Source organism: Amblyraja radiata, chromosome 18, assembly GCF_010909765.2.
Source record: "Amblyraja radiata isolate CabotCenter1 chromosome 18, sAmbRad1.1.pri, whole genome shotgun sequence".
Classification (NCBI taxonomy): domain Eukaryota; kingdom Metazoa; phylum Chordata; class Chondrichthyes; order Rajiformes; family Rajidae; genus Amblyraja; species Amblyraja radiata.
The window spans coordinates 3,025,653-3,052,100 of NC_045973.1; the positions used below are offsets into that span (position 1 = coordinate 3,025,653).

Genomic DNA, 26,448 nt, shown 5'->3' on the forward strand with positions numbered 1-26,448 from the left:
CAATCCTCATGCTTTGAAAATTGGAAGAGCTTTCAATAATGTACTCATACATTAGCTACTATATTTAAAGATAGACACAAAATGCTGGAGTAACTCAGCGGGACAGACAGGCAGCATCTCTGGATTGAAGGAATGGGTGACGTTTCAACCATACACAGGTCCGGAACCCTTCCGAACCCATGCAAAGACGCTTCCATTGACAGATGTGAGAGGCAGTGAATGAGGGGGTGGAATCATGTGAAAGCCTTATGACAGGGGCCATAACATTAAATTAAAATTAATTTAAAGACAGACAGCTCCCGGTGAGGTTTGGGGGGGGGGGGGAATCCGAGACAGGGATCTCCCTGGACAGGGTTCAGAGTCGGGGGAGACGGGGAGCTCCAGACGGGGTTCAGAGGAGAGGGGTGTTCAGAGTCACGGAGCTCTCCCAAATTACAAATAAGGTTCAGAAGGAATGGAGACAGTGAGCTCCCGGCGGGTACAAGGGGGGGATCATCTTCACCTGACCATGACATTCGCACTGCACCCGACGTCAAGACCTTCAAGATCAAGTTCGGAAACAATCGATATTAAGACGCTGAATGCTAAGGCCCACTTTAATATTTAATTGCTACTTTGCACATGACCCTCCTAACATATGTGACAAGCAGTGGTGGTGATGGTCCGTCAAGATACAGATCCCCCACAGGGGAGAGGGGTTCAGAGAGCGGGAGCGACCGGCCAGACACAGACAGACTGTGGTATCCCCCCCACCCCACCGCCCCGACTCACTTCCACAGCCTGCCCCAGCTCCAGGTCGAAGCCCACCACGCACACGCAGTGGACCCAGGCATCGAACCTGTCCCAGGGCAAGGCCGGAGAGGAGCCGGGGTCGCGCAGGAAAGCCGGGCCGAGCACGGCAGCAGCGTCCAGCAGCTGCTCCAGGTCGAGGTCGAGGTCGGGGCCGGTCAGCGCCCGCAAGGCCATGGCGGCGCCGCTCCGGCAGGCCCGACGTCTGCCCGACGCGATGACGCATCCCGCCCGACGCGATGACGCATTCCGCCCGAACTCCACCCGACGCGATGACGTACACGCCCAAGCTGTACGTCTGACGTAATGAAAGGTGTTGACATTCCCAAACTCTTGCCCGCAACTTCACTTGTGGCCCCCTTACACTTAATTTGGCACATGTGATGATACACAACTTACGTGGACTATCAAAATAACAACTTTTGTTTGTCCCCGCCTCACAGCTCTGGCCCATTGTATGAAGCCAAGCTCCTGAATGACGTATCCGCCCGCTCCGGAGGTCCCGCCCTCCACCCACTCGCGACCCGTCATTGGCCGAGCCGTGTGTCAGTCCGGAGGTCCCGCCCTCCACCCACTCGCGGCCCGTCATTGGCCGAGCCGTGTGTCAGTCAGCGGCCGGCGCTCCCGCCCCGCCCCTCCCCCGGGTTGTCGCTGAGGCGATGGCGGCGCGAGTGAGCGGCCGCGGACGTGTTACAGGCCGGGGCCCGGCGGAGAGCAAACACCCCCGCGGACAATAGTTCCTGTTCCGTCCTCCTCCTACTCCTCCCGCCGCCGCCACCACCACCGCCACCAGTAACGGCCCGTCCACTTCACGGCTGCAAGGCGCGCTTTCCCCCCCCTCCCTCCTTCTCCCTCCCTTCCCCGGCCCGGCCCGTCCCGCAGCCCCGAGGCTTTGCTGCGATCACAAGTTCATGACTTTGGACTCGGCCGTGAATCATCGAGCAGATCAAGCCTGAGGCCTAGGCTGTTGCCTTGGGGTCGGCCCGGGGGAGAGAGGCAGGCGGCCAGCGAGCCGGGCGTGTGTGTCCGCAGCCAGCCAGCCAGCCGGGGCGGGGGCGAGGGGCCGGGTGGCCGGGGCCCGGCCATGAGCCTTTGAAGCGTGTGTGTGAGGGGAATGCGGCGGTAACCTTGTCCCGCTAACTGAGGCGAAACCACCGCCCCCGAGACAGAGACTGCTGCCTCTCGCCTTCGACTGACAACTTTCTATTTATTGGCATTTCTTTTCACCGTTGTAACATCTAAATGACGGTAAATAAACTCGGAGCCCGTGGAATAATCTGCAAACAAGGACAGGAGATGCATCCAATTGCTGCTGATTTATCGAGATGGATGTATTAGTGGATGAAAGATGAATCTTTCCTTTTGTACAGAAATCGTTGGTGGATGTTGTGTGTAAATATTTTCGCCTGGATATCAAACCCGGGGTTGTTTTTTTTATCATTTCTAATCTTTGAACGACGTTGTCAGTCTGGATCAGGAAGTAGCTGAAGGCGAGTTTGCCGTCTTCACATTGACTGAGGCTCGTCACCAGTCCCATATGCCTTCGGCACTCGCCATCTTCACCTGTCGGCCCAACTCTCACCCCTTTCAGGAGCGCCATGTCTACCTGGACGAACCTGTCAAAATCGGTCGGTCGGTGGCTCGCTGCAGACCTGCCCAGAATAACGCCACTTTCGACTGCAAAGTGCTTTCCAGAAACCATGCTCTTATCTGGTTCGACCACAAAACGGGCAAGGTAAGAATCCAACTGTTCCCCCGTGTTCAAGTGGGAAAGTTGTTCGCAGACCTGTCGGTGGAGTGTTTGCTTGCAGTCATATACTCTAATTTTCTCGAGTTAAACATTGCCTTTATTAGAATGAGTGAACATTTCGCTTGAGAGAGATTGACTCTCTTTAGCTGACCGGTTATGAATCACTGTCAGTATGATTCGCCAAATTGAAAGGTTTCTGAAAATGAATATATACTAAGACAGTATGTATTTTCATTGTTTATTTTTCTATCACAGTACAATATAATAGGTTTGGAAATTACGTTTAGAATTCTCCTCTGTGTCCATATCATGATTTTTAGATTCTCTATAAGGATAGCTATGAGAATATATTATAGACGATGGAAATTTCAAATAAATCCAGCAAATATTAGGCATGTTGGGCAGCATCTGAAGAGAACTGAATTAATGTTGTGGGTCAGTTATCTTTTATTGGAGTTGTTCTGATAAAAATGATCAATCTAAAACCTTATTCTATTTCTATTGCTGCAGGTGTGTATGATAACAGATCTTACACTTTAATTCGGTTAGGGTAGATATTTGACGCAACTTTAGTGATGTGCTGTTACTTAGCATAGTGTAATGGACAGGCAATATAATAACTTAACAATTATAACCGTGACTTTTTTTCCTGGTATCTATCTTTTATTCTGTCAGCGGTTATTGCCCCATGCACCCTCTTCCATCTGTGGAAAACTGTCACTTCTGTTACGATTTGTGTTTCATTCACAAACCTGATAACGTAGGCAAGTCAGTTTAAAATCGACAGTTGGGGCCGACTGAAACAGTAAACTGGGTGGAAATTAACATCCACTTGAGCAATCATGGACTAATGATTGTCTAGATAGATTGTTGAGGGTGAGTTGTGTTTGATCAACTGTTGTATTTTGTGATGTGATAACAGAGAGAGCACTAGTTTCTGGAATTGTAGAAATTTACAAACAATAACACAGTGGGGAAAATAGTAGCAAGTTTAGATTATTTTCTACCATTTGATTACACTATGACTGATCTCCGACAAGCCAATGATCCCGTCTAAAACATTGTCCTATACTGTGAGTAAAACTTTGACTTTGGTCTTGAATATACTCCATGACTGGATATCAATGGCACGCAAGGAGATTAACTCATTATGCAGGCCATAAAAAGGAGCAATCTTGCCCAATCGCACATCGTGTCTAACTCCTGAACACGCGGCATAAAACATGCCCGAACTTGCAATCAAGTTCTTTTTTTATTGCAATAAAGCTTTATATCATTGCTATCTTTTTATTTAGGGAGATCCAGACTTGCATCACCCTCTAGTTGAATTTATGTTTCCTCTAATAATAAGAGCAGACAAACATAAGAAATGGAAGGAGGGGTAAGATATTTGGCACCTTGGGTCTGCTTCACCTTTTGATTATTACAGTTTAGTTTATTGTACGTGTACCGAGGTACAGTGAAAAGCTGTTGTTGCATGCTATCCAGTCAGCAGAAGGACAATACATGATTATAATCGAGCCATTTACAGTACAAAGATTCATGATGAAGCAATAACGTTTTGTGCAAGGTAAAGCCAGCAAAGACCGATCAAGGATTGTCCGAGGGTCACCCACCACTGAGGTAGATAGTAGATTGGCACTGCTATCGGGTTGTGGGTAGGATCAACAAAATTACGGTTGCTCTACCTGAACTCATTTTCCTATACTGCCCCCAATCCATTGATTCCTTTAACTGCTAGAACTCTAGCTGGTTTAGGTTTATTATTGGTTTAGATTTATTATCAACTGGACAATGAAAAGGTTTGTCATGCATGCTATCCAAACAGATCAGTTATACTCTACATAGATGCAATCTGTTCAAACTCAAGTACAACCGATGGAGAAAAGGGGAAGATACAGAGTGCAGTATATCGTTCTCAGCATTGTAGCACATCTGTTCCTTCAACACAGTCCGATGTCCATATTGGGTGGCAGTGAATCAAACAGTACCCTAGTTAATGAAAGGACCTGATGTCGGAGGGGAAGAAGCTGTCCCCGAGTCTGGTGATGCACCTTTGTTCAAAAATATCTATCGATCTTTGTTTTGAATTCAGGCAGTAACTGAGTTTCATGTGACGTTAACAGTTTCAAAGATTTGCACCCAATGACTCGGGAAATTCATTTCATTTCTAAATGGCCCATGTGTTTATTTGGCGACTGAGACCTGAGACTTGTTTTAGACTCCTGAACTGCGAGATAAGTCCTTCCTGTAGCTATCCTGTCAAATCATGGAAGAATATTGTACGTTTTCACGAAGACACTCTCATTCTTCTAAATTCTGGCAAGTGTTTACTACCCTCCATCTCCAAATGTGACAGATCTACCATCCTATGAATCTCTGCTGCACTCCTTCGAAAGAAAGTAATTTCTTCTTTAGGTAAGGGGACCAAAATTGTCTGCAACACATCAGGCGTGATCTTGCCCAGGCTTTATGTAATTATAGTAAGACGTATTATTTGCTTGATTCCTTTTTTTGCAGTAAAGGCTGATATGCGATTTGCAATCTGAATTGCCTGCTTCCCAAGCATGTTAGTTCTTAGTGACGCGAGCAAGGGAACTTGGGTATTTTTGCACAATGTTTACCAGCAAGTCACCATATAAAAAAATAAATCAATCATTCTGGTTTTTTTTGGATGGATAACCTCACATTATCTCACATTGTACTCTATGTTGTTGCCCATTTACCTTGTTCCGCTGTCTCTTGGAGACGCTGTTCCCGTCCCTCTCAGTCACAAGATATCAGCAAATTCACAATGTTATATTTGGAACCCTCAGCTAATATAGATTTTCAAGAGTTCAAGCCCAGGTACAGATCCCTGTTGAGTTCCACCAGCCTCTGATTCCGACAAGGGCCGATTTGTTCCAATTCTTTGTCCATACAGGCAGTGTTAAAACTAGTATTTGATCCCTCCGTTCACCAAAATCCAAACGTATTACATCCGCAGAGAGTGGTGAGTCTCTGGCACTCTCTGCCACAGAAGGTAGTTGAGGCCAGTTCATTGGCTATATTTAAGTGTGAGTTAGATGTGGCCCTTGTGGTTAAAGGGATCAGGGGGTATGGAGAGAAGGCAGGTACAGGATACTGAGTTGGATGATCAGCCATGATCGTATTGAATGGCAGTGCAGGCTCGAAGGGCCGAATGGCCTACTCCTGCACCTATTTTCTATGTTCTATGTTTCTATCCACTGATTCCCACTCAGACTTTTATATGTCAATGAGCAGAGAGAAAAGAGTACATTTGAAATTTGGTTATACTGAGGAACAGATATTCATGGATGGAATGGACGGGGAATGAGAGGCAAAATTCAGTTGATAAACAGGTGTGATGCATCTTATTACAAAGAATGAGAAAACACCATGTATGATTCAGAATAGTACAAACCTGGGAAGACCTGGTGATGTTTATGGAAAATCTTTGGTGGATGTAGGACACAGCACTTGATAAAACGTGAAAGGTATCTGGCTTTAAAAATAGAAACATAATCATGTTAATGTTACGCTCGACTTACCTAAGTATTTTGGTCATGCTGGAGAAGTCTATCCAACTCTCCAATACACTTCAGAAAGAACCAAGCCTCTGGAAAATACGCAAAAGAGGATCTGTGGGGGGATGAGGCATTACAGTGTCACGCTTAGATAGGAGAACTTGATTTTGTTGCAGGAGACAATTAGCTCATAAGAGATTTGATAGATTCATTTGAAGGTACACAAAAAAGCTGGAGAAACTCAGCAGCATCCATGGAGCGAAGGAAATAGGCAATGTTTCGGGCCGAAACCCTTCTTCAGACTAGATAAATAGATTTATTTGAAACTGGTATTGGTTTACTTCTCTACATCGGTGAGACCAAGCGCAGGCTCGGCGACCGCTTCGCCCAACACCTCCGCTCAGTTCGCAGTAACCAACTTGATCTCTCTGTGGGTCAGCACTTCAACTCCCCTTCCCATTCCGAATCTAACCTTTCTGTCCTGGCCCTCCTCCATTGCCAGAGTGAGGCCCAGCGCAAATTGGAGGAACAGCACCTCATATTTTGCTTGGGTAGTTTACACCCCGGTGGTATGAACATTGACTTCTCTGATTTCAGATAACCCTTGCTTTCTCTCTCCTCCCTCTCATCCTTCCCAGCTCTCCCACAAGCCCACTGTCTCCGCCTCTTCCTTTTACTCCGCCCATCCCCACCCCATGCCCCCCCGACATCAGTCTGAAGAAGGGTCTCGACCCGAAACATCGCCTATTTCTTCTCTCCATTGATGCTTCCTCACCTGCCGAGTTCCTCCAGCAATTTTGTCTACCTTTGGTTTATTATTGTCATGTTTACTGAGATACATTGAACTCTTTTGTGTGCTATTCTGGCAAATCATACCATACATGAGTGCATCAGGCAGTGCAAAAGAAATAAACATATAGTGTTACAGTTACAGATAAAGTGCAGATTTTGTTTTAGTGCAATGTCGTAACAAAATGGATCTGTAAGTATGCAGCTCTCTGCAATGCCAAGTTGAGATACATCTGAATAGGATACTTACTGTGGTGATCAGTAGACATTGGTAAAAGTCACTGGAGGTACAGAATTTATTACTCAGTCTAATGCTGAGTCCTCGCACTCTTAAGCTTGGTATGGTGTTCCAGCACAGTTACAACACTAGCACCTACCTGACAGTATGGAAAATGTCTGAAGAAGGGTGTCGGCCCGAAACTTTGCCTATTTCCTTCACTCCATGGGTGTTGCTGCACCCGCTGAGTTTCTCCAGCATTTTTGTGTACCTTCCATTTTCCAGCATCTGCAGTTCCTTCTTAAACAGTATGGAAAATTAGCTAGGTATGTCCACAATTTATTACCACCCAACCCAGTCTAGTGTCAATGGTAGCAGAAATGATGGAAGCTGTTGTTTACTGTGCAACAAAGTGGCCTTTTTGCTGATGTCCATCCTGGGTTTGGCCAGGACTACTTGACTCCCGCCTTGTGACAACCTTAGTCCAAACAGTGGAGCTGCACTACAAAGACAAGGTGATAGTAACTGCACATGAGGCAGCATTTGATCGCGTGTGGCATCAAGATGCTCTGGTGCAGCTAAAGTCAATCGCTCTCAAAGGGTTAACACTTCAGTGGCTGAACCCAGCCTTCTGGAGGGAAGATGGAAGTGGTTGCTGAAGGTCGCCTATCTTAGCTGAAGATTATCTTGGTTCATCAGGTCGCTATCCCTGGCTCAACTTCCTTCAGCGGTTAAGTCACCGACCTTTCTTCCAATGTTCCAAACATCCCCAATATTCATTTGACATTCGAGACATGGATAGAGGGTACTTTCGGGTCGAGACCCTTCGAACTTCTTCAGTTTCTGATTTTTACTATGTTCTGTTTCATTCATAAGTCCTCAACAAATAAAGCATGTGTTGGGGCATGAGGCGTAACCTACACAGCATAGTCACAGACAGACAAACATTCCAACGAGTGCAAGACTAATGTTTACTGTAGATATTCACTGGCTGAATCTGCCAGCATCAATGTTCCTTGGGTCACCGTTGACCTGAAACTCACCTATACCAATACACTGTTGCTGCCAGAGCAGATTAGAGCCTGTGTATCCCATAGAGAAGAAGTCACCTTTAAATACCCAAAGGCACATATGATAGAATGCTCTGCATTTGCTTGTAGGAGTGCAGCTACAACAATGCCATCCAAGATAAAGCAGCCTGCTTGATTTGCACTCTTTCAACCACCTTGTATATTCATTCCTTCCAACATATTGTAGAATGTTTACCGTGGCTGCACTTTGATGCCCTCTCTCTGCCTAGATTACTCAACAGCATGCCTGAAACCACCACCTCTGCTGCCAAAATAAGAGCTTCAGATCATTGAAAACATCACCAACTGCAGGATCTTGGACTGTCATGTACTGTTCTGACCATGAAAAATATTACTGTTCTTTCAGAATTGCAAGATTTAATTCTGGGATTCCTATCCAATAGAAATGTGTGAATGTTTTCACCAAATGGACCATTGTAGATGATCTTTCCAAAGGCAATTGGGGATGGACCTAAAATGCTGGCCCAGATTCTGAAAAAATATATTTTTAAAAGCCAGAGATTATTGCTTACCTAGCTCAATCAAGGTACATTCTATAATTGCTTTAACAAAGGACGCTATAAAACATTGAAGGTCAAAATGTTGATTTGGGGTGAAAATATATTCTCTCTCACTCTATTTTGCCCACTTGCTCTTGTTCCTGCTCTCTTGCTTTCTCCCCTTTCCTACGCACGCGCGCACACACACCTTGCTTTTTATGCACCACATCAAGTGTGGAGAATAGGAGTTAAATTAACAGTTGGGGGTTAAATAACTTCTAGTTGAAAGAAAAGGTAGGAACACAGCTCAATCTAAAACTGTAGGGTCCGTCTCGACCCGAAATGTCACCTATTCCTTTACTCCAGAGATGCTGTCTGACCTGCTGAGTTATTCCAGCTTTTTGTGTCTTATCTTCGGTTTAAACCAGCATCTGCAGTTCCTTTGGAGAGAAGGAATGGGTGACGTTTCAGGTCTGAAGTCTGAAGAATGGTCTCGACCGAAACGTCATCCATTCCTTCTTTTATCTCCAGAGATGCTATCCATCCCGCTGAGTTACTCCAGCTTTTTGTGTCTCTCTTCGGTTTAAACCAGCATCTGCAGTTCCTTCATGCACATTTAATCTGCAGTTACTTCCTGCACACTGCAGGGCCCTGCTTTGGGTTTTGCTAATAATGGCTCTTCCTCGGAGTAAAGACATGCTACATCTCTTCTGTTATTACTTAATCGGTTAAAGTGTAATGTCCAAATATGACTCTTGCAGATAGCATGTGATGTGTGCAAGACTAAATATTAACTTTGTTTGAAATTGGATGATTTATGATATGACGAGAATGGTAATTTAGTGCCATACAACCAACCTGGTCTCATATACAAAACAATGCAATCTAGTAAAGCACTGTGTGTCACCACTTTTTCTAAGGTGGTGAAATTTACCTCATACTCTGAGTTCATACAGATAAAAGACTGAGGAGTTTGATCATTGTAAATAGGTGGCATATTTTCCATTAGGATCCATGAATGAGTGGTCTTGCAAAACATCTGATAGGTGATAAATGGAATACAACAGTGTGTTTGGTTTCAATATAATATAAGAATCTGGTTGGCCACTGGCTTTGTTGTGGTGGTTGTGAATTCTTGATGAAAAATAATAATTTCTTGGTAACATTAAATTCTGTCAGAGCATGAAAAACAAAGTGCTGGAGGAACTCAGTGGATCAGACAGTGGACAAGCCACATTTCAGGTCGGGACGTTTTCTTCAGACCAATGTAGGGGGAATGGTGGGTTGGACAAAGCCTGACACATTGTCAAAAATGAAGCCTTCCCGGTGGGGAATAGAGTTGTGATGACCAAATACTAACTAAATGCACTCTCCACATTATTAGCCTTAATGAAAATTCCTATAACATGGGGGAAAATAGTAGTTGTTTCATCATTAATTGTAATATCTTTCAATTAACATAAAATTGACTTGAACTTGTTGATGGAATTATTGGATTGTCTTTCATCAAAGTGCATTGTAAGTTTAAGAAAGTCCATTTCAAAAGGTTGGTGTGAATGCACTCCTGTATAACAGTATTTTATGTAAACCATGCAAAAATTCTGCATGATAAAGAATTTTAAGTGATGCAGTCACTGCCTACCTGTTGAATAAAACCAGCTCAGCATATGGCTATACTTACTGCATGGAAATTTCAACTCCTTTGGCATTGTTAGACATTTGAGATTTGTGTTAATTGCACCAATAAAATATTGCGAATACAGTCAACCCTCAATATTAAGGACCACATTTTAAGGATTTCAGTTTTCAGTTACGTGCGGATGAATTCTGTTGTAACAGAGGTGTCCGTCCGTATCGAGTTCATTGTTTCATGGCGTGACTGCTTGGTGAATGGAGCGAATCTTGTCTCAGTTTGTGTTCACCTTTCCTGTTTAGTGTATGCTTATTGGCTGTTTTTGTCAATACTGTACATATTTACCCCCGCCCTCTTACTCAGTTTTTGCAAATAATCGGAAATAACAGATACCATTCCCCTCCCCCGCCCCCACTACGGTCCGTTACAATGAGAGTTTTAGAGTGATACAGCGTAGAAACAGGCTCTTCTGCCCAACTTGCCCACACCGGCCGACATGTCCCAGCTACACTCCATTTGTATTTGAAACAGAAAATGCTGGAAATATTCAGCGAAGCAGGCAACATCTTTGGAGAGAGAGCATGAGGTAATGCGTTGGATTTCTCTGGTAAATGATGGATCCTTTGGCATTCATCCATTTTAAAATAGCAGCAAGTTTGGGATTTCTGTGCAGTACTGTCAAACATGGCACATCCAAATGTACTGAATGACAGATGGTGTTGCATCTGTCAATTCAGCCAGTGCTGTTGACATTCTCCTGCATTGATGCTGGGGAATTGCCTCCCTAACCATGCGCACAATCTGAGTCCCACTGGGACTGCAGGGCTGTCCTTATAAGTGTTTGGCTGTAAATATTTTTAATGATGGATGGCATTCAATAAGCGGATTAAGCTAACACCTCAAAGCATTGCATTGCTGGGTTCAGTCATAAGTCAATTAGAATGAACAAAGAAAAATAAGGATTACAAATATATTCTTCTCCAATATGGCCCATATGTTGTAGTTAATGATGGAGGGACAATACTAACCTGATACATCCACTGTGCCAACCAGGAAATGTAACTTGGAATATTTAGTATGCTTGTGTGATCGAAGAAGAAAAAGAGACTAAAAAAACAACAAAATAATTTCTCACGTTTTATTTGTCAAGCTTGTCAAATTAAATATTCAAGGACTTGAAGCACATGGTGTAGCAAATCAAGATTCATAATAAAGTTCCTAAATGAAAAATCCCTTGCACCTAATTGCATCAGCCCTATCTTTTCATTCGGTATTTAGTGGGTAAGTATCACAACTTGTTCAAGAAGGAACTGCAGATGCTGGAAAATCGAAGGTAGACAAAAATGCTGGAGAAACACAGCGGGTGCGGCAGTATCTATGGAGCGAATGAAATAGGCAACATTTTGGGCCGAAACCCTTCTTCAGGCTGAAGAAGGGTTTCAGCCCGAAACGTTGCCTATTCTTTCGCTCCATAGATGTTGCCACACCCGCTGAGTTTCTCCAGCATTTTTGTCTAAGTATCACAACTTCATTTCTTCGGACCGAATAGTTGAGGCATCGATATCCTTGCGTTTTTGCCCAAATCTGCTCTTACTGGTGGTTTGGCTATGTTACTTTCATAGCTATGAAGAAGCACTGGGGACCCATGAGTCCATAATCCCTGTGTGGTGTTTCACAAGGACAGTGAAATGTCTTTTTAATTGTTGTAGCACATTTACAATTTAATTGTATTTAAATATTTAACTCCCTGAAGTCTACTGTTTCAGAGCTTCATCCTTTGTCAATTATATTTAAGAACAGGCAGTCAGATGCATTAAGATAAGAACTATCCAACTGAAATTAGTCTTTAGAAATTCACAATGAGCAAAGCTTGATGTCTTGAAAAGGTTTTTGTTCAGTGACGTGCAAATTTAACCAGGAAAAAATCTTATCAGGTTTGTTGCAGTTTGAGTAGTTTTTAAAGTGGTCTATGAATAATTATTGGTCTGCAACAACACTGCTTAGATTTTCTGAGGACTTGTATTTTTTTTTGGTTCTTTTTTAATTTTTTGTTTGCTACATATCACATGGTAATTAGAGAATCACTGGGCATGTGAATACATCTTTTGATGTGCAGAACATAACATTCAGAGTAAACAAATTACTTTCTTTAATTTAGCTGTCATCTCATTTATTTTCTTGGAACCTATTTTTCTTTTATAGGACATATTTAAGGAATAAATGTTGTTCTAATCAAAACATTTTGCACATTTTGTATATTACACGTTTTGATTTTTGATAAATGTTCCTAGGTTTTCTTATCAGATTTAAAACATCTATATTTGAAACTAAGAAGGACTTATTAGGAGGGGCCAAAGATGGGGTTTAAGGAAAATCGAGTAGGGGGAAAGGTATAGGGAGGTCAGCTTGAAGATAGACACGAAAATGTGGAGTAACTCAGCGGGTCAGACAGCATCTCTGGAGAAAAGGAATAGATGACGTTTCGGGTCGAGACCTTGATCTTCAGACTTGAAGTTGGAATTGGAGAACTTTTTAATGGAGTGTATATGATTTGATGCTGAAATTTGAAATGGTTTGCATCAAAGTGGGGCAGTGGATGAAAGGCAAGACTTGTGAGGTTTAGAAAATTATATAAGAAAGAACTTCAAGCTCCATCCTTGCTGTTGTGAAATTCTGCCCATTTTCGTTTGGGACTCTTTGAGATTTTCCCTCCCTCCTCCTTACATAACCCAGGGTCTGAAGCTCCCTGTTGCACTCGTCTATTGTGACTGAACGTGGCTTCCTCAGTGCATAATAGAAATTGCACGATTACTTCTGAAGAATTTTAATCTGGTTCTACTGTTCCTTTGTATTGAGCTGATGGAGGAGTAACAGGAATTTCAAAGGAAATCCCTCTATGGTATAATTGAATGCTGGCAAAGATACAGGATTGAAATTGTACAAATAAAGCCATGATATAATTAAATGGGGGTGGGGTGAGGATGTAATAACAAACGTAGGTACACACAATTGCTGGGGAAACTCAGCGGGTGCAGCAGCATCTATGGAGCGAAGGAAATAGGCGACGTTTCGGGCCGAAACCCTTCTTCAGACCCTTCTTCAGTAATAACAAACGTATTTGGTTATCAAAATCTAAAAACCTGGTAATGCTGGAAATCTGAATAACATGTTGGTCAGCTTGGACAAGTTGGGCCCCAGTTCCTGTTTTCATGCTGTATGGCTCTATGGTGGAAACTGCTGAAAATACTCCACAGGCCAAATAGTAACTGTGAAGTTAGAAATCCAGCATATTTTAAGTTTATTTAATCTTGGCAATACATTCAGCGCAAACATTGAGGGCATAAATATTGACCGTGCATGGTCTGTCAATTAATTTTTTTGCAGGCCACATTTTTTTAGCGCAGTTAGCTCTGTGCGACTGAAACTATTCACTTCAAATAATTTGTGAATGAAGACTGTTTATCATTTTTGTCAACGTGTTGGGTAAAACTCTGGTTAATATTGATGTAAAATTGCCTTGAAACATGGGTGAGCTCATTAATTGGTCCTGGAGATGGACCCGCGCATGAATTCTGTTTTGCTTGAATATGCATCTGAATAGTTTGTCAAGCTGCAGCAGGACAGCAAATGATCTGCTTTGTGAGCACCAACTTGTTGCGTGTTGCTTGCGTGTTGTCACCGCAGTATGCCTGCGGATGATTCATTCAAGGGGAAATTCTCAGCAGTAGTTTATAGAATCTTGAAAACTAATAGACATAACCTGCTTTTCAGCTTCTAAATAGTTGAGTACAATTTAGCAGCAATTTACAATTTAACATTTTCTGGTACAAAGTAAACCTCAGTATGATTTTTATTTTCCAATATTCTCTTCAATGAGCCCAGTGTTGACAGTTGTGGGGAGTTCATGGACACTGTAAATACTCTTCTTCTTGGCCAGTTTACTGTCACGTACTTGCAAGGCATGACGATGTATTAATATTATTGAAAATTCATAAACCCGAGCTTAGTTCTGTCTTTACCTGATGTGCACAGTTGAATAAAAACAGTTTCTTAACTATATATTTGTTTTAACTACCTGGAGAGCCAAGAGGCTGCTGATGTTGGATTTTGGGCTGGGTTACTGCAAATAGGTGGCATCCTTTCAACTTGGGGTCTTTTCAACTTGGGTCAGGTAGGACACCTGGATTATGGATACATAATCAATGTTTCAGGTCACAGCCTGCATTTTATTTTGACAATTGCTAGAATATCTTTGCTCGGCAGATGCAGTGCCGGGAGAGAAATGGCACAACTTAGTTTCTTGATGACCACAAGGCATAGTGCGGCTCTCCTCTCTGCATTTTGTTTTACATCAACTCAGTGTTTGTGAATTAGTGATTGAGAAAACATTCATCTTGTTCTGAATGACTCATTGCCCTGCCATTGGCTATATTTTCATCAAATGAATGAAGATCATCAACATTTCTGTACAACGTGCAAATTCTTTATTACCAAAAAGCAATTTAATTTCTGCAGCCAAAAGCAATTGGCTTCAATTGCATTGTGCTCCTTTTTTGGAAGCTTGGGATAATCAAATTAAATGAAGCCAGCCCCAAAGTGCTGGAGGAACTCAGCGGGTCAGGCGGCACCTGTAGACAGAATGGATAGATGACATTTCCTTTCTTCACACTGATGGCATTGGGGGTCAGCTGATGTACAACCCAGTAGATGTCTCACAGCGCCAGAGACCCGGGTTGGATCCTGACCTGGGATATTGTCCAAGTGGGGTTTGTGACCACATGGGTTTCTTCCTGGTGCACTGGTTTCCTCCCACATACCAAGGATGTGCAGGCTTGCAGGTTAATCGGCCCTCTGTAAATTGCCTCCTGGTGTGTAGGGAGTGGATGAGAAAGTGGGATAACCTAGAACTAGTGTGAATGGGTGGTGGTTGGTCAGCGTGGACTCAAGGCCTGTTTCCATGCTGTATTGAGGGTTTATTTCTGAATGGCTGAGGAAAGCAAGTGCATTGTTCAAAACAGTAATGGAAACTAGTCATTTATCTGATTTTTTTTCTGAGACCTTGCTGTACGTACGATATTTGGCCGCCGTGTTCTAGCTTGCATTGTTTATCTCCACCCAATCAAATTGGTTAATCTCAATTAAATCATTCCTAAAATATATTATTGTCAAGGAAATGCAAACCTAATCCATTCAAATTACTCTCATAATTTGCATTTAAATTGGTTCTGCGAGGATGAATCTCCGAGCTTTAAAGTGAAGATTGCAGATGCAGAATGGGCCAAATCTGAAATGTATTACGCTTTTGCTAAGATATGTTAAAGCCTGTGAATCTAAATGTACAATGGACTGTAAACCGAGTGATACATAAAAATGTATTAATTGGTCACACCCAGTCAAACCAGTAAAACAGAAAAGGTGTGTCTGACAGGTTTTGTGCTGTGCACCACTTGTATATAATTAGTACTTCAGCTGTGATTTAATGTGGCCATGTAGAGCATACAGGTGACCCCATGTCACAGTGGAGGCCGGCGGGGCAGGGGGGTTTGTGTTTCTAGGCGTACGGGTTTGTAAGGTTTATGGGTCTCTATAAATTGCTCCTAGTGTGCAAGGAGTGAATCAGAAAGTGGGATAATAGAACTGGTGTTAACGGGTGATGCATGGACTCAGTGCTTCAAGCTGTGTCTTTCAATTCAAACATTGACCATATCATAATTTTCCATAATACAAAGCCCTGCCTTTTGTGCAAATGTCAAGATATGCAAGCTAACATAACAACATCAATTTCATGTTCATTTATTTACTTCTTTCACTTATGACAGTACATTTTATTCCATATTTATAAATTTGTGATTTGTTAATTCTGCAAGGGTGAATTTCTGTATCTGAATTGCCATAATGGAGTCGTCGTCTCTATTGATTCCTTGCATCAGGAAAACATATTAAAATGAGAGCTTCCGAGTTTTAGTAATGATTACAGATGAGATTAGTTTATCTTGGCTTTGTGTTTGATTCTGACATAGTGGGCTGAAAGGTCTGTCCCTGTGCCGTACTGTTCAATGTTCTGTATTACAATTCTTTTGAATTTGATGTGGCTAGTTTACATGTGTGCAGGTGTTGAGTAGATTGCCTTGTTTATTGGCCATTGTATATATTGCTTGGCTGAGAGTGTGTGGGGCCCTCACTGGCAGACCCTTATCAGAAGAAAAAATGGCTGGCTTTCAAACTTGTATGGTACTTCTCATTATTCCCAATTGTCCAAAGCCATGGTTACATCCTTGGTGTAAATGTTGTTGCACCGTTGGAAACTCAGCAGCCAAGTTGCATAAAACAAACTCTGTCCATCAATGGAGTAATGACTAGATAACAGATTGTCATTGCGGCATGAAAGATGACCAGGCATTAGGTTTAAGAAAGAACTGCAGAGGCTGAAAAAATCGAAGGTACACAAAAAAGCTGGAGCAACTCAGCGGGTGAGGCAGCATCTAGAAGGGTCTTGACCCGAAACGTCGCCTATTCCTTCATAGATGCTGCCTGTCCCGCTGAGTTTCTCCAGCTTTTTTGTCTACCGTGCATTAGGGATGATTCCCCTGCTCTTTGAAATATTACTGCTGGATCTTTTGTGTCCAACTGAAGGATCCGAAGGGCTTGGGAACAGCATCTGATTTTGAATGATAACTCCCCCCAGTGCTGCAGTGTTAACTTATGTTACGGTGCTCTTGAATACCAATCTTTTCATACAAAGGTGAAGCTGCAACTTATACGAATTACAGGAAGTAAAGTTGAAATATCTAAACTATCAATAGCCAATTCGAAGACCTGTATCTGAAATATAAATAGGGCAGAGAATAACTGACAGATCTAGGACATTTATGTATAGAACTCCTAGATCACATTCGGTATCTTTTAGGCTAGGAACACATTGCGACACTCGTAATTGATATCGCAATTAATGTGAACCTATCTAGTTAAGCAGATATGAAGATACATTGACCTCTATTGAAATAACTTTGCAAAGGTTAATTAGACTTGCAATCTTTTTACCTAGAGCAATTACATGGGTTGTGGGTGCACTTCCAAGAGACTTATTTATACTTCTATTATTGATTTAGAATGGAAAATGCCTATGAAAACTTGGCACTGATTATTCCCCCAGACAGGTTTATTTGTATCAATGTAAGAAATATATGATGGACATACATGAATGAATGAAGAAGTTTATTGGCCAAGTATTCACATACAAGGAATTTGCCTAGGTGCTCCGCCCGCAAGTGACAACATGACATACAGTGACAGTTAGGAATGACACATTAAACATTAATAATAAAACATTATTGATTAAACATGTGAATTAAATAAAATACCAGAGCAAAAGAAGGCTGCAGGTTTTTTGGTTATTGAGTAGAGCTACGACTCTTGGGGGTAAAAAACGTTTTTCATATATAACATGTAAACAAATAAAACCAGAATGAAATACTTAAAAGCAATTGAATTATATATCCAAACAAAACCTTTGTTTAAACAATGTGATGAAGTGTAATATTTTGCACTTTATGTTGGATGTGCAAGGCTGACAGATCAACCGTCTGTCATAAGACGTGGTTTACTCACCACCTTAGTCTACAGCAATACGTTGCTAAGCATCCCACCATTATCATTCTGTAGAATGCAGCCACAACACAGGAACAGATCCTTCAATCCACAATGTTTTTGATGAACTTGATGTCAAGTTAAATTAATTCCTCTGCCTGCATCTTATCCGTATCTTACCACTCCCTGCCTGCGCCTATCCAAAAGCCTCTAAAACACTACTAGCATGTTTGGTTCCATTACCACCCTGGCTGCAAGTCCCAGGCATTAAACACGCTCTGTGTTTAAAGCAAAACCTACCTTCCTTGAACATTACCCCGAATGGCGGTGCAGGCTCGAAGGGCCGAATGGCCTATTCCTGCACCTATTTTCTATGTTTCTATGTTTCTAATTCTTAGTAGGGATTGAAACTTTCACGACCATACTCAAGGTCTGGCGTTTGCCATCCATTCTCTTATTCCCCTGGTTCCTCAGTAGATCCTGTAATCCTGCAGAAATTATCTGAATGAATGAATCATCTAATCATAATTATATTGTCAACAGTTTTGATTCCACTTTGATCTTTCCCATTTGGGTTAAGTAGCAAAATGTGGTTCAGATGGTGCAAAGCTATATCCCAAGGAAACACATGCTGACATGAATTGCTTTGTATAACTTGAGACAATACTTTAAGGTGACATACTGGGATTCATTTAAAATTGGATGACCATCAAAATACAAGGCTGAATCTGTTATGAATTCAGAAACTGTGTTTGTGAACTATTAGTGACACGAGACTGCTGATGCTGGAAATTTAAGCAAAAGAAAATACTGGAGGAACGCAGTGGTCCGGCTGCATCTGTGCAGGGAAATTCGTGTTGAGACCCTTCTACAGACTGTATGCACCCATGTTTTATTGTTGCCTTGAGAGTTACAACTTTTGAAATGCAGCATATTTTTGAACTTGTCAACCCTGCTCGAAGCACTGGAGAACAATGTCCAAGGAGTGCGTTTGGAAACTGAATCTGAACCCAGCTGCTCTTTCTTCCACCAACTAATGTGGCCATGATAACTTATCCATAAAATAAGGAATGGACACAATGAATGAAAAAGCAGATTGCGTGGACACTATTGGATGGCAACAGACCCTACAAGTAATACACACGGGTTGGTTTGTAAGTTTGCAAATGACGCCAAGATTGCTGAGGTTGCATCAGTGTGGAAGGCCATCAAAATATAAGGCATGATATAGATCACCTACAGAAATGGGCAGAGGAATGGCAGATAGAGTTTAATCCACGTGTGAAGTGTTGTACTTTGGGAGGTCCAATGTAAGGGGAAAGTATACAGTTAATGTCAACTCCCCTAACAGCATTGATGTACAGAAGGACCTTGAGGTCCAAGTCCATAGCTCCTTGAATGTGTTAACACAAATAGTGTAGTAAGTAATGTGTATGGTATGCTAGCATTCATCAGTCGGGACATTGAGTAGAAGAGTCAGGAGGTCATGATGTGGATTTTGGTTAGGCTGCATTTGGAATATTGCATGTAGCTCTGGTCATTCCATTACTGGAAGGTTGTGGAAGCTGAGATTGGAGGGGTGCAGAAGTAGTTTACCAGAATGCTGTCTGGATTAAGGCGTATTGGCTGCAAGGAGAGGTTGAACAGACTTGGATTGCTTTCCCTGGAGCCCCAGAGTTTGAGGGGAGACCTGTTAGAAGAATACAAAGTTATGAAGTTATAGTATGGGGAGACAATCAGTCTTTGCCCCAGTGTGGAAAATGTCAAAGACAAGAGGGCATCACTTGAAAGTAAGAAGGGCAAAGTGTAAAGGAGATCTGTGGGGTATGTTTTTCTAACGTGGTGGTGGGTGCCTGCAATGTGCTGCCTCGGGTGGTGTTGAAGCACCAACGACAATGGTGATTAAAAGGTTTTAGATTGGTGAGTGGATATGCAGGGAGTGGATGGATATAGAACATGTGCTGTCAGATGAGATGTGTTTAACAGCATCATGTTCGGCACAGACATTGTGGGCCAAAGGGCCTATTCCTGTGCTGTACTATTCAATATCTATGCACTTCATATCATTTTACCTGAAATGAGTTGTTTGGAAGAGCTGAAGTAATTTATTTTGGTCTATTCTTAAATTATTCAACGCATCGCAAACTGCAGTCGGATTCCTGATGAGTTTTGGAATACGATTTGACAGAAAAGGCACCCACATTTTACCAGTGTAGCTTCTAAAAAGACTGCTTCCTAATTTGGAGCATAGAGCATGTCGTGCATAATACACCAGCCTTGGTAACAATTTGTAGGTCATTTGTTGCTCTCACACTGAAGAATATGAAGTATCACATTGTTCCTGATTAGTTGGCTCTGTATCCATAACTAATTGTGACACTGTGGAATTTATGTTTCGAGGCAATTCTTTATCACAACAAACTTGGAAATTTCACCTGACACTCGAGTAGTGCACTCATGTCAAGTCAAGAGAGTTTATTGGCATGTGTCCCAGATAGGACAATGAAATTCTTACTTGCTGCAGCACAACAGAATATGTAAACATAATACAAAATGGAAGATAAAAGTCCAGTGTGTGTATAGACCATAGACACACAATAAATAAACAGATAGAGTGCAATAATAATAATAATAATAATAGATTGTTATTGTTCAGAACTTATTTGATGTCATGTTTAATAGCCTGATGGCTGTGGGGAAGAAGCTGTTCCTGAACCTGGATTTTACAGATTTTAGGCACTTGTACCTTCTTCCCGATGGCAACGGTGAAATGAGTGTGTGACCAGGATGGTGTGGGTCTTTGATGATGTTGGCAGCCTTTTTGAGGCAGCGGCTACGATAGGTCCCTTCGATGGTGGGGAGGTCAGAGCCAGTGATAGACTGGGCAGTAGTCACAACTTTCTGCAGTCTTTTCCGCTCCTGGACGTTCAAGTTGCCGAACCAGGCCACGATGCAGCCAGTCAGTATGCGCTCCTATCTCATTATTAAATGAGATAGGAGCGCATTCTTAAACTATGGCCCCTGGTTCTGGACTCCCACAACATCGGGGGTTTTTTTGCCCTAAAAGGAACAGAGTTACCAAATCGAAAATAAATATGACCACAAAATATTATCCCACAGATTAGATTGACTACATTCATCATTGTTGATCCTTTAAATGTTGACACTTCTGCCAATGGTGATGCCTTATTTCTCTATCTACTTTTCTCATTTTTTTAAAGTAGCTCTGTCAGATCCCCACCCAATTATTTCTAATTCACGCAGAACAGTTCCAGCTTCTCCATTTGGTCCACATTAACACAATTTCCCATGCCTGGAATCATTGAAGTAAATCTATTCTGCATCATCTCCAAGGCCTTGACATCATTCCAAAAAATGAGACACAGGACTGGAAACTGTAGCCCACGTGGCCGACTCAACATTTTACAAAGATTGATGTCTGTCTTCATCCTTGCTCGGTAATTGAAAAGCATTTTGAAAGCTCGGGATCCTTTGGTTTTAATCACTTTCTCATCCTGCTTTGTCACTTCCAATGATTCATGCACACATATCCTCAAAGCCTTCTGATTTGCATGTGGACAAAAATGCTGGAGAAACTCAGCGGGTGCAGCAGCAACTATGGAGCGAAGGAAATAGGCAACGTTTCGGGCCGAAACCCTTCCGGGTTTCGGCCCGAAACTTTGCCTATTTCCTTCAGGGTTTCGTGCCCGAAGCGTTGCCTATTTCCTTCGCTCCATAGATGCTGCTGCACCTGCTGAGTTTCTCCAGCATTTTTGTCTACCTTCGATTCTCCAGCATCTGCAGTTCCTACTGAAACACTTCTGATTTGCATCCCTTGTGGTACCGTCTCCTCCAGTTTTATTTGCCTCTCTTCGTTCTCTCTTCCAAAGTATAATATTCACAAATTTTCTGCATTCGATTTAATCTGCCGTTTCATATATCCACCATTGCACTGGCTCGTTAGTCTACATCCTCTTGATGTCTATTGCTATGCTCCTCAGCACACCCTACACTTCCAAGTATTGTGTTGTCTGCAGATTTGGAAATTGGGTCCTAAATACCCAAATCAGCCTCGTTGATATATGTTAACAAAAGCAGTAGCCCTAGTACTGAGGAACTTCCGTGTATATTTCCCCCTCCAGTTACACAAAAAAAGCACTTTTATCATTATTTATTTTTGTTTCTTGTCACATGACCAATGTTCTGCCACTTTTATTTCAGGGGTTTAAGTCTTAATGATAAGCTTTTATGGAGCTCTATATTAAACAATGTGGTTAGTTAAATGAATGAATGAATAAGTTCATTGGCCAAGTATTCACATACAAGGAATTTGCCTTGCTGCTCCGCCTGCAAGTGGCAACATGACATACAGTGACACTTAGGAATGACACATAAAACATTAAACAATAATAATAAAACATTATTGATTAAACATGTGAATTAAATAAAATACCTGAGCAAAAGGAGGCTACAGATTTTTGGTTATTGAGTAGAGCTACTCCTTGTGGGGGAAAAAAGCTGTTTTTATGTCTGGCTGTGGCAGCTTTGACAGTCCGGAGTCGCCTTCCAGAGGGAAGTGATTCAAAGAGTTTGTGGCGAGGGTGAGAGGGGTCAGAGATGATCTTACCCGCTCACTTCCTGGCCCTTGCAGTGTACAGTTCGTCAATGGAGGGAAGGTTGCAGCCAATAACCTTCTCTGCTGATCGGACGATTCGCTGCAGCCTCCAGGTATCGTGCTTGGTGGCTGAGCCAAACCAGACCATGATGGAGAAGGTGAGAACAGACTCTACGATGGCCATATAGAATTGGACCATCATTGCCTGTGGCAGATAGTGCTTCCTCAGCTGCCGCAGGAAGTACATCCTCTGTTGAACCTTTTTGATTGTGGAGTCTATGGTGGCCCCCCATTTATGGTCATTGGAGATGATGGTTCCCAGGAACTTAAAAGACTCCACAGATGTGACTGTGGTGTTGTTGATGGTGAGTGGGGTGCGGGGAGGAGGAGCTCTCCTAAAGTCTACAATCAATTCCACTGTCTTAAGAGCATTGAGCTCCAGGTTGTTGCGATGGCACCAGGATGCCAGCTGTGTCACTTCCTGACTGTAGGCAGATTCCTCCCCAACCTGGATCAGTCCAGTCAGGCCATTTAATCAATTTTAAAAGACAATTTAACCGATCTTTGTGGTATTTCAATGCATCCCTTTACATTTCATTAAATCGTATCCACGAGCAGTAGCTCTACTCAACAGCCAAAAGTCTGTAGCCTCCTTTTGCTCTGGTATTTTATGTTTTTCTTCATATGTTTCACTTATAATTGTTTAATTGTCGACTGTGTATCGTGTTGTTATCCCTGCGAGCAAAGCACCAAGACAGATTCCTTGTATGTATACATTCTTGGCTAATAAAATGTATTCAATTCACTTCAATAATCTTTGCAATTTTCCCATTAACTGCGTGGAATCATAGAGTTGTACAACATAGACACGGCCTTTCATCTCAAAGGTCAAAGGTATCAAAGGTATTTTATTAGTCACATTCACATACACCGAGGTGTAGTGAAGTGAAATGCTTTTTGCCATTTTGCAGCACAAAAAAAGAGAATACAGACATAACACCAATGAGAGTCTTAAACACAAAGAACATCCCCCCACAATGGCTCCCACCATGAGAGAAGGCACAAAGTCCAGTCCCCAACCCCAGTTCACCCATAGTCGGGCCTATTGAGGCCTCCACAGTTGCCTCTACGGAGGCCCGATGTTCCAGGCCGTTCTTGCCGGGTGATGTTGCTCCGGCGTCGGGAGAGTCCTCCCAGCGGCATGGGAACCCTGGAACGGCCGCCTCCTTACTGGAGGCCGCGGCTTTGGAAGCCGACAAGGCCGCGCCGGTTGGAGCTCCACTACTGGCGATCTCGTCGCGAGATCCCAGGCTCCCGATGTAAAGTTCGGCGGCGCCGCCGCCCGCAGCTGGTCGCTCCACAGTCCCGCAGCTCTGCGATGTTGTTCCCAGCGGTCCCAGCTCACCGGAGCTCCAGCGCGGCGACCCGGGCAAGGCATCGCCCGCTCCGCTCCACGATAGCGCTCCAGCGCTGTGCCACCGCCGAAGCCGAGGTTCTGGGCGGTCCCCGACAGGAAACGCCGCTCCAGGCCCGCTGGTAGGCCGCGAGGACGAGTCGAAGCTGCAGCCCGGAGAAAAGCTGCCTCTCCGACCAGGTAGGGACCCTGAAAGGTAGTTTCCCCCCCACCCCCCACATAAAAAAGTCTAGACCTCCAAACAAAACACTTTAACTAACTAAAAATAAAAATAAAACGATGAAAAGACAGACAGCTGCTGGCTGGGCAGCCGTGCACAGGACAGCGCCCCCTTACCCCGAACAGTGCGCTGATCATTACAAATACCATTTGTCTGCATTCATTCCATATGCCTCGGTCATCGTCATGGCTATCCCTCGAGGTCGAAGATGATGGTCCACGTTCTGTTGTTTTTATGGACTCTCAGGTGGCTTATGAGTCCAATCCTGGCTTTGCAGCTCACTTAGAAACATAGAAAATAGGTGCAGGAGTAGGCCATTCGGCCCTTCGAGCCTGCACCGCCATTCAATATGATCATGGCTGATCATCCAACTCAGTATCCTGTACCTGCCTTCTCTCCATACCCCCTGATCCCTTTAGCCACAAGGGCCACATCTAACTCCCTCTTAAATATAGCCAATGAACTGGCCTCAACTACATTCTGTGGCAGGGAATTCCAGAGATTCACCACTCTCTGTGTAAATTTTTTTTTTCTCATCTCAGTCCTAAAAGATTTCCCCATTATCCTTAAACTGTGACCCCTTGTTCTGGACTCACAGAATGAAGACGCCTGTGCATGTGTTTGTTTACCGTGTACTTGATGTTGCACTCCAAGAAGCACACGGTCCTTCACAAATCAATCCACTCATTCCAATGGCAAGGGAACCAAGACGATTGGAGCTGATAGATCTGTTACAGCCTTCATCCGTCTTCACAGCCGTTGAGTTCAGGATAATTTTGTCGGCCTGGTCTGCCGTTGGATCGTTCTTAGTCTGGACCCTCATCCTCGACCTTACCGCCATGGGTGGCCCTACCAGAAGCTGGTGCTTCCGACGGCATCACTCTCGGAATCATGGGGTCACGCAAGCCCCTTCACCACGACAAGGTCAACGATCCGAATATGCCTCGACATCCTACTATAACTATGTCGGATCTTGGCAAGAATATGCCTGGAATGTTGTGTAAAGTCTAATTTTCTGAAGGAAGGATATGTTTTTGACAAGATGTGCAAAATTAATTCCTGGAATTGAGGGGATGAGGTTGTGCTCTGAGGAGCTATTAAGCAAACTTGTACTTTCTGCAGTTTACACGAATGAAAAAGAATTGAAATATGCAATATTCTTCAGGGGGTGACATGGTAAATGGAAGGTGGTGTTTCCCCAGTGTCTGAAACCAAGGGCCACAATCTCAAAGCTGTAAAGCATTGCCATTTGGGGCAGAGATAAGAAGAAATGACATCATCCAATTCATGATGGAACAGGGCTCATTATGCTCAAGGCAAGGATTTCTTAAAATTTAGGGGAAGCGGGTATGTGTGGTTATTGGGTCGAAACAATATGATCAGCCATGATTTTATTGAATGGCAGAACAGGTGCAAAGGCCAATTGGACACTTCCTCCTATTTTTTATGTTCTTGTGACTTCAATCTGTGAAGTTCATGTACTTGAACATTACATAGTTGCTGAAGTATTGTAGATACAACAAATCTGCCTATGGGGAGGAGGTCCAGAACCTGGCAGCCTGGTGTACCAATAATAACCTCGTCCTCAACTCCAAGAAGACGAAGGAAATCATTGTTGACTTCAGGAAGACCAGAGGTGGCAGACATACCCCCATCCACATAAACGGGACTGAGGTGGAGCGCGTCTCCAACTACAAATTCCTCGGGGTACACATCTCAGAGGATCTGTCCTGGTCCCTCAATACCACCAAATTGATCAAAAAGGCGCAGCAGCGCCTTTACTTTCTGAGGAGGCTCAAGAAAGTTCACCTGTCCCCCCAGATCCTGTCCAACTTCTACCGCTGTACCATCGAAAGCATCCTGACCACCTGCTTCACAGTATGGTACAGCAGCTGCACCGCAGCTGACAGGAAGACACTGCAACGGGTGGTGAAAAGCGCTCAGCACATCATCGGTGCCCCGCTCCCTGCCATGGATGCCCTCCACCGAAAACGGTGTCTGAGACGGGCCGGGAAAATCATCAAGGACCCCTCTCACCCTAACCACGGACTGTTTGCCCTCCTCCCATCAGGGAGGCGGTACAGGAGCCTCAGGTCTTGCACAAGCAGGCTGAGGAACAGCTTTTTCAACAACACCATTACACTGCTGAACTCAGAGTCCCATCGCTAGCTATCTTTAGACTCTAACATTTGTATACAGTTATTTGCCTATGTACCAGTTTTAATTCATCCACAATCCACACATTGTTAACCAGTATTTTTTTTTAATTGTATGCTTATTTTGTATTTTTATTTTTACTTCTACTATCTTGCACTGTGACTATGACCAGACGCTAAA

General features: G+C 43.2%; 2 protein-coding genes across 16 annotated transcripts in view; one reads left to right on the forward strand and one right to left on the reverse strand.

The window, feature by feature from the left end:
• dennd6a (DENN domain containing 6A) overlaps window positions 1-1,008 on the reverse strand; it is a 37,288-nt gene extending 36,280 nt beyond the window's left edge. Inside the window, exon 1 of the mRNA XM_033036592.1 lies at window positions 772-1,008. Within this exon, the coding sequence (XP_032892483.1) occupies window positions 772-966 (195 nt within the window). The 5' untranslated portion in view covers window positions 967-1,008. The remainder of the gene's footprint in view (window positions 1-771) is intronic.
• A 417-nt stretch (window positions 1,009-1,425) lies between these two features.
• LOC116983051 (sarcolemma associated protein) overlaps window positions 1,426-26,448 on the forward strand; it is a 124,628-nt gene continuing 99,605 nt past the window's right edge. For 8 of the 15 annotated variants that reach the window (XM_033036593.1, XM_033036595.1, XM_033036594.1 and 5 more), the window contains exon 1: window positions 1,426-2,524. In XM_033036593.1, coding sequence (XP_032892484.1) covers window positions 2,327-2,524 — 198 coding nt within the window. In that variant the 5' untranslated portion in view covers window positions 1,426-2,326. The remainder of the gene's footprint in view (window positions 2,525-26,448) is intronic. The other 7 variants (XM_033036597.1, XM_033036599.1, XM_033036608.1 and 4 more) reach the window with 2 other exon arrangements.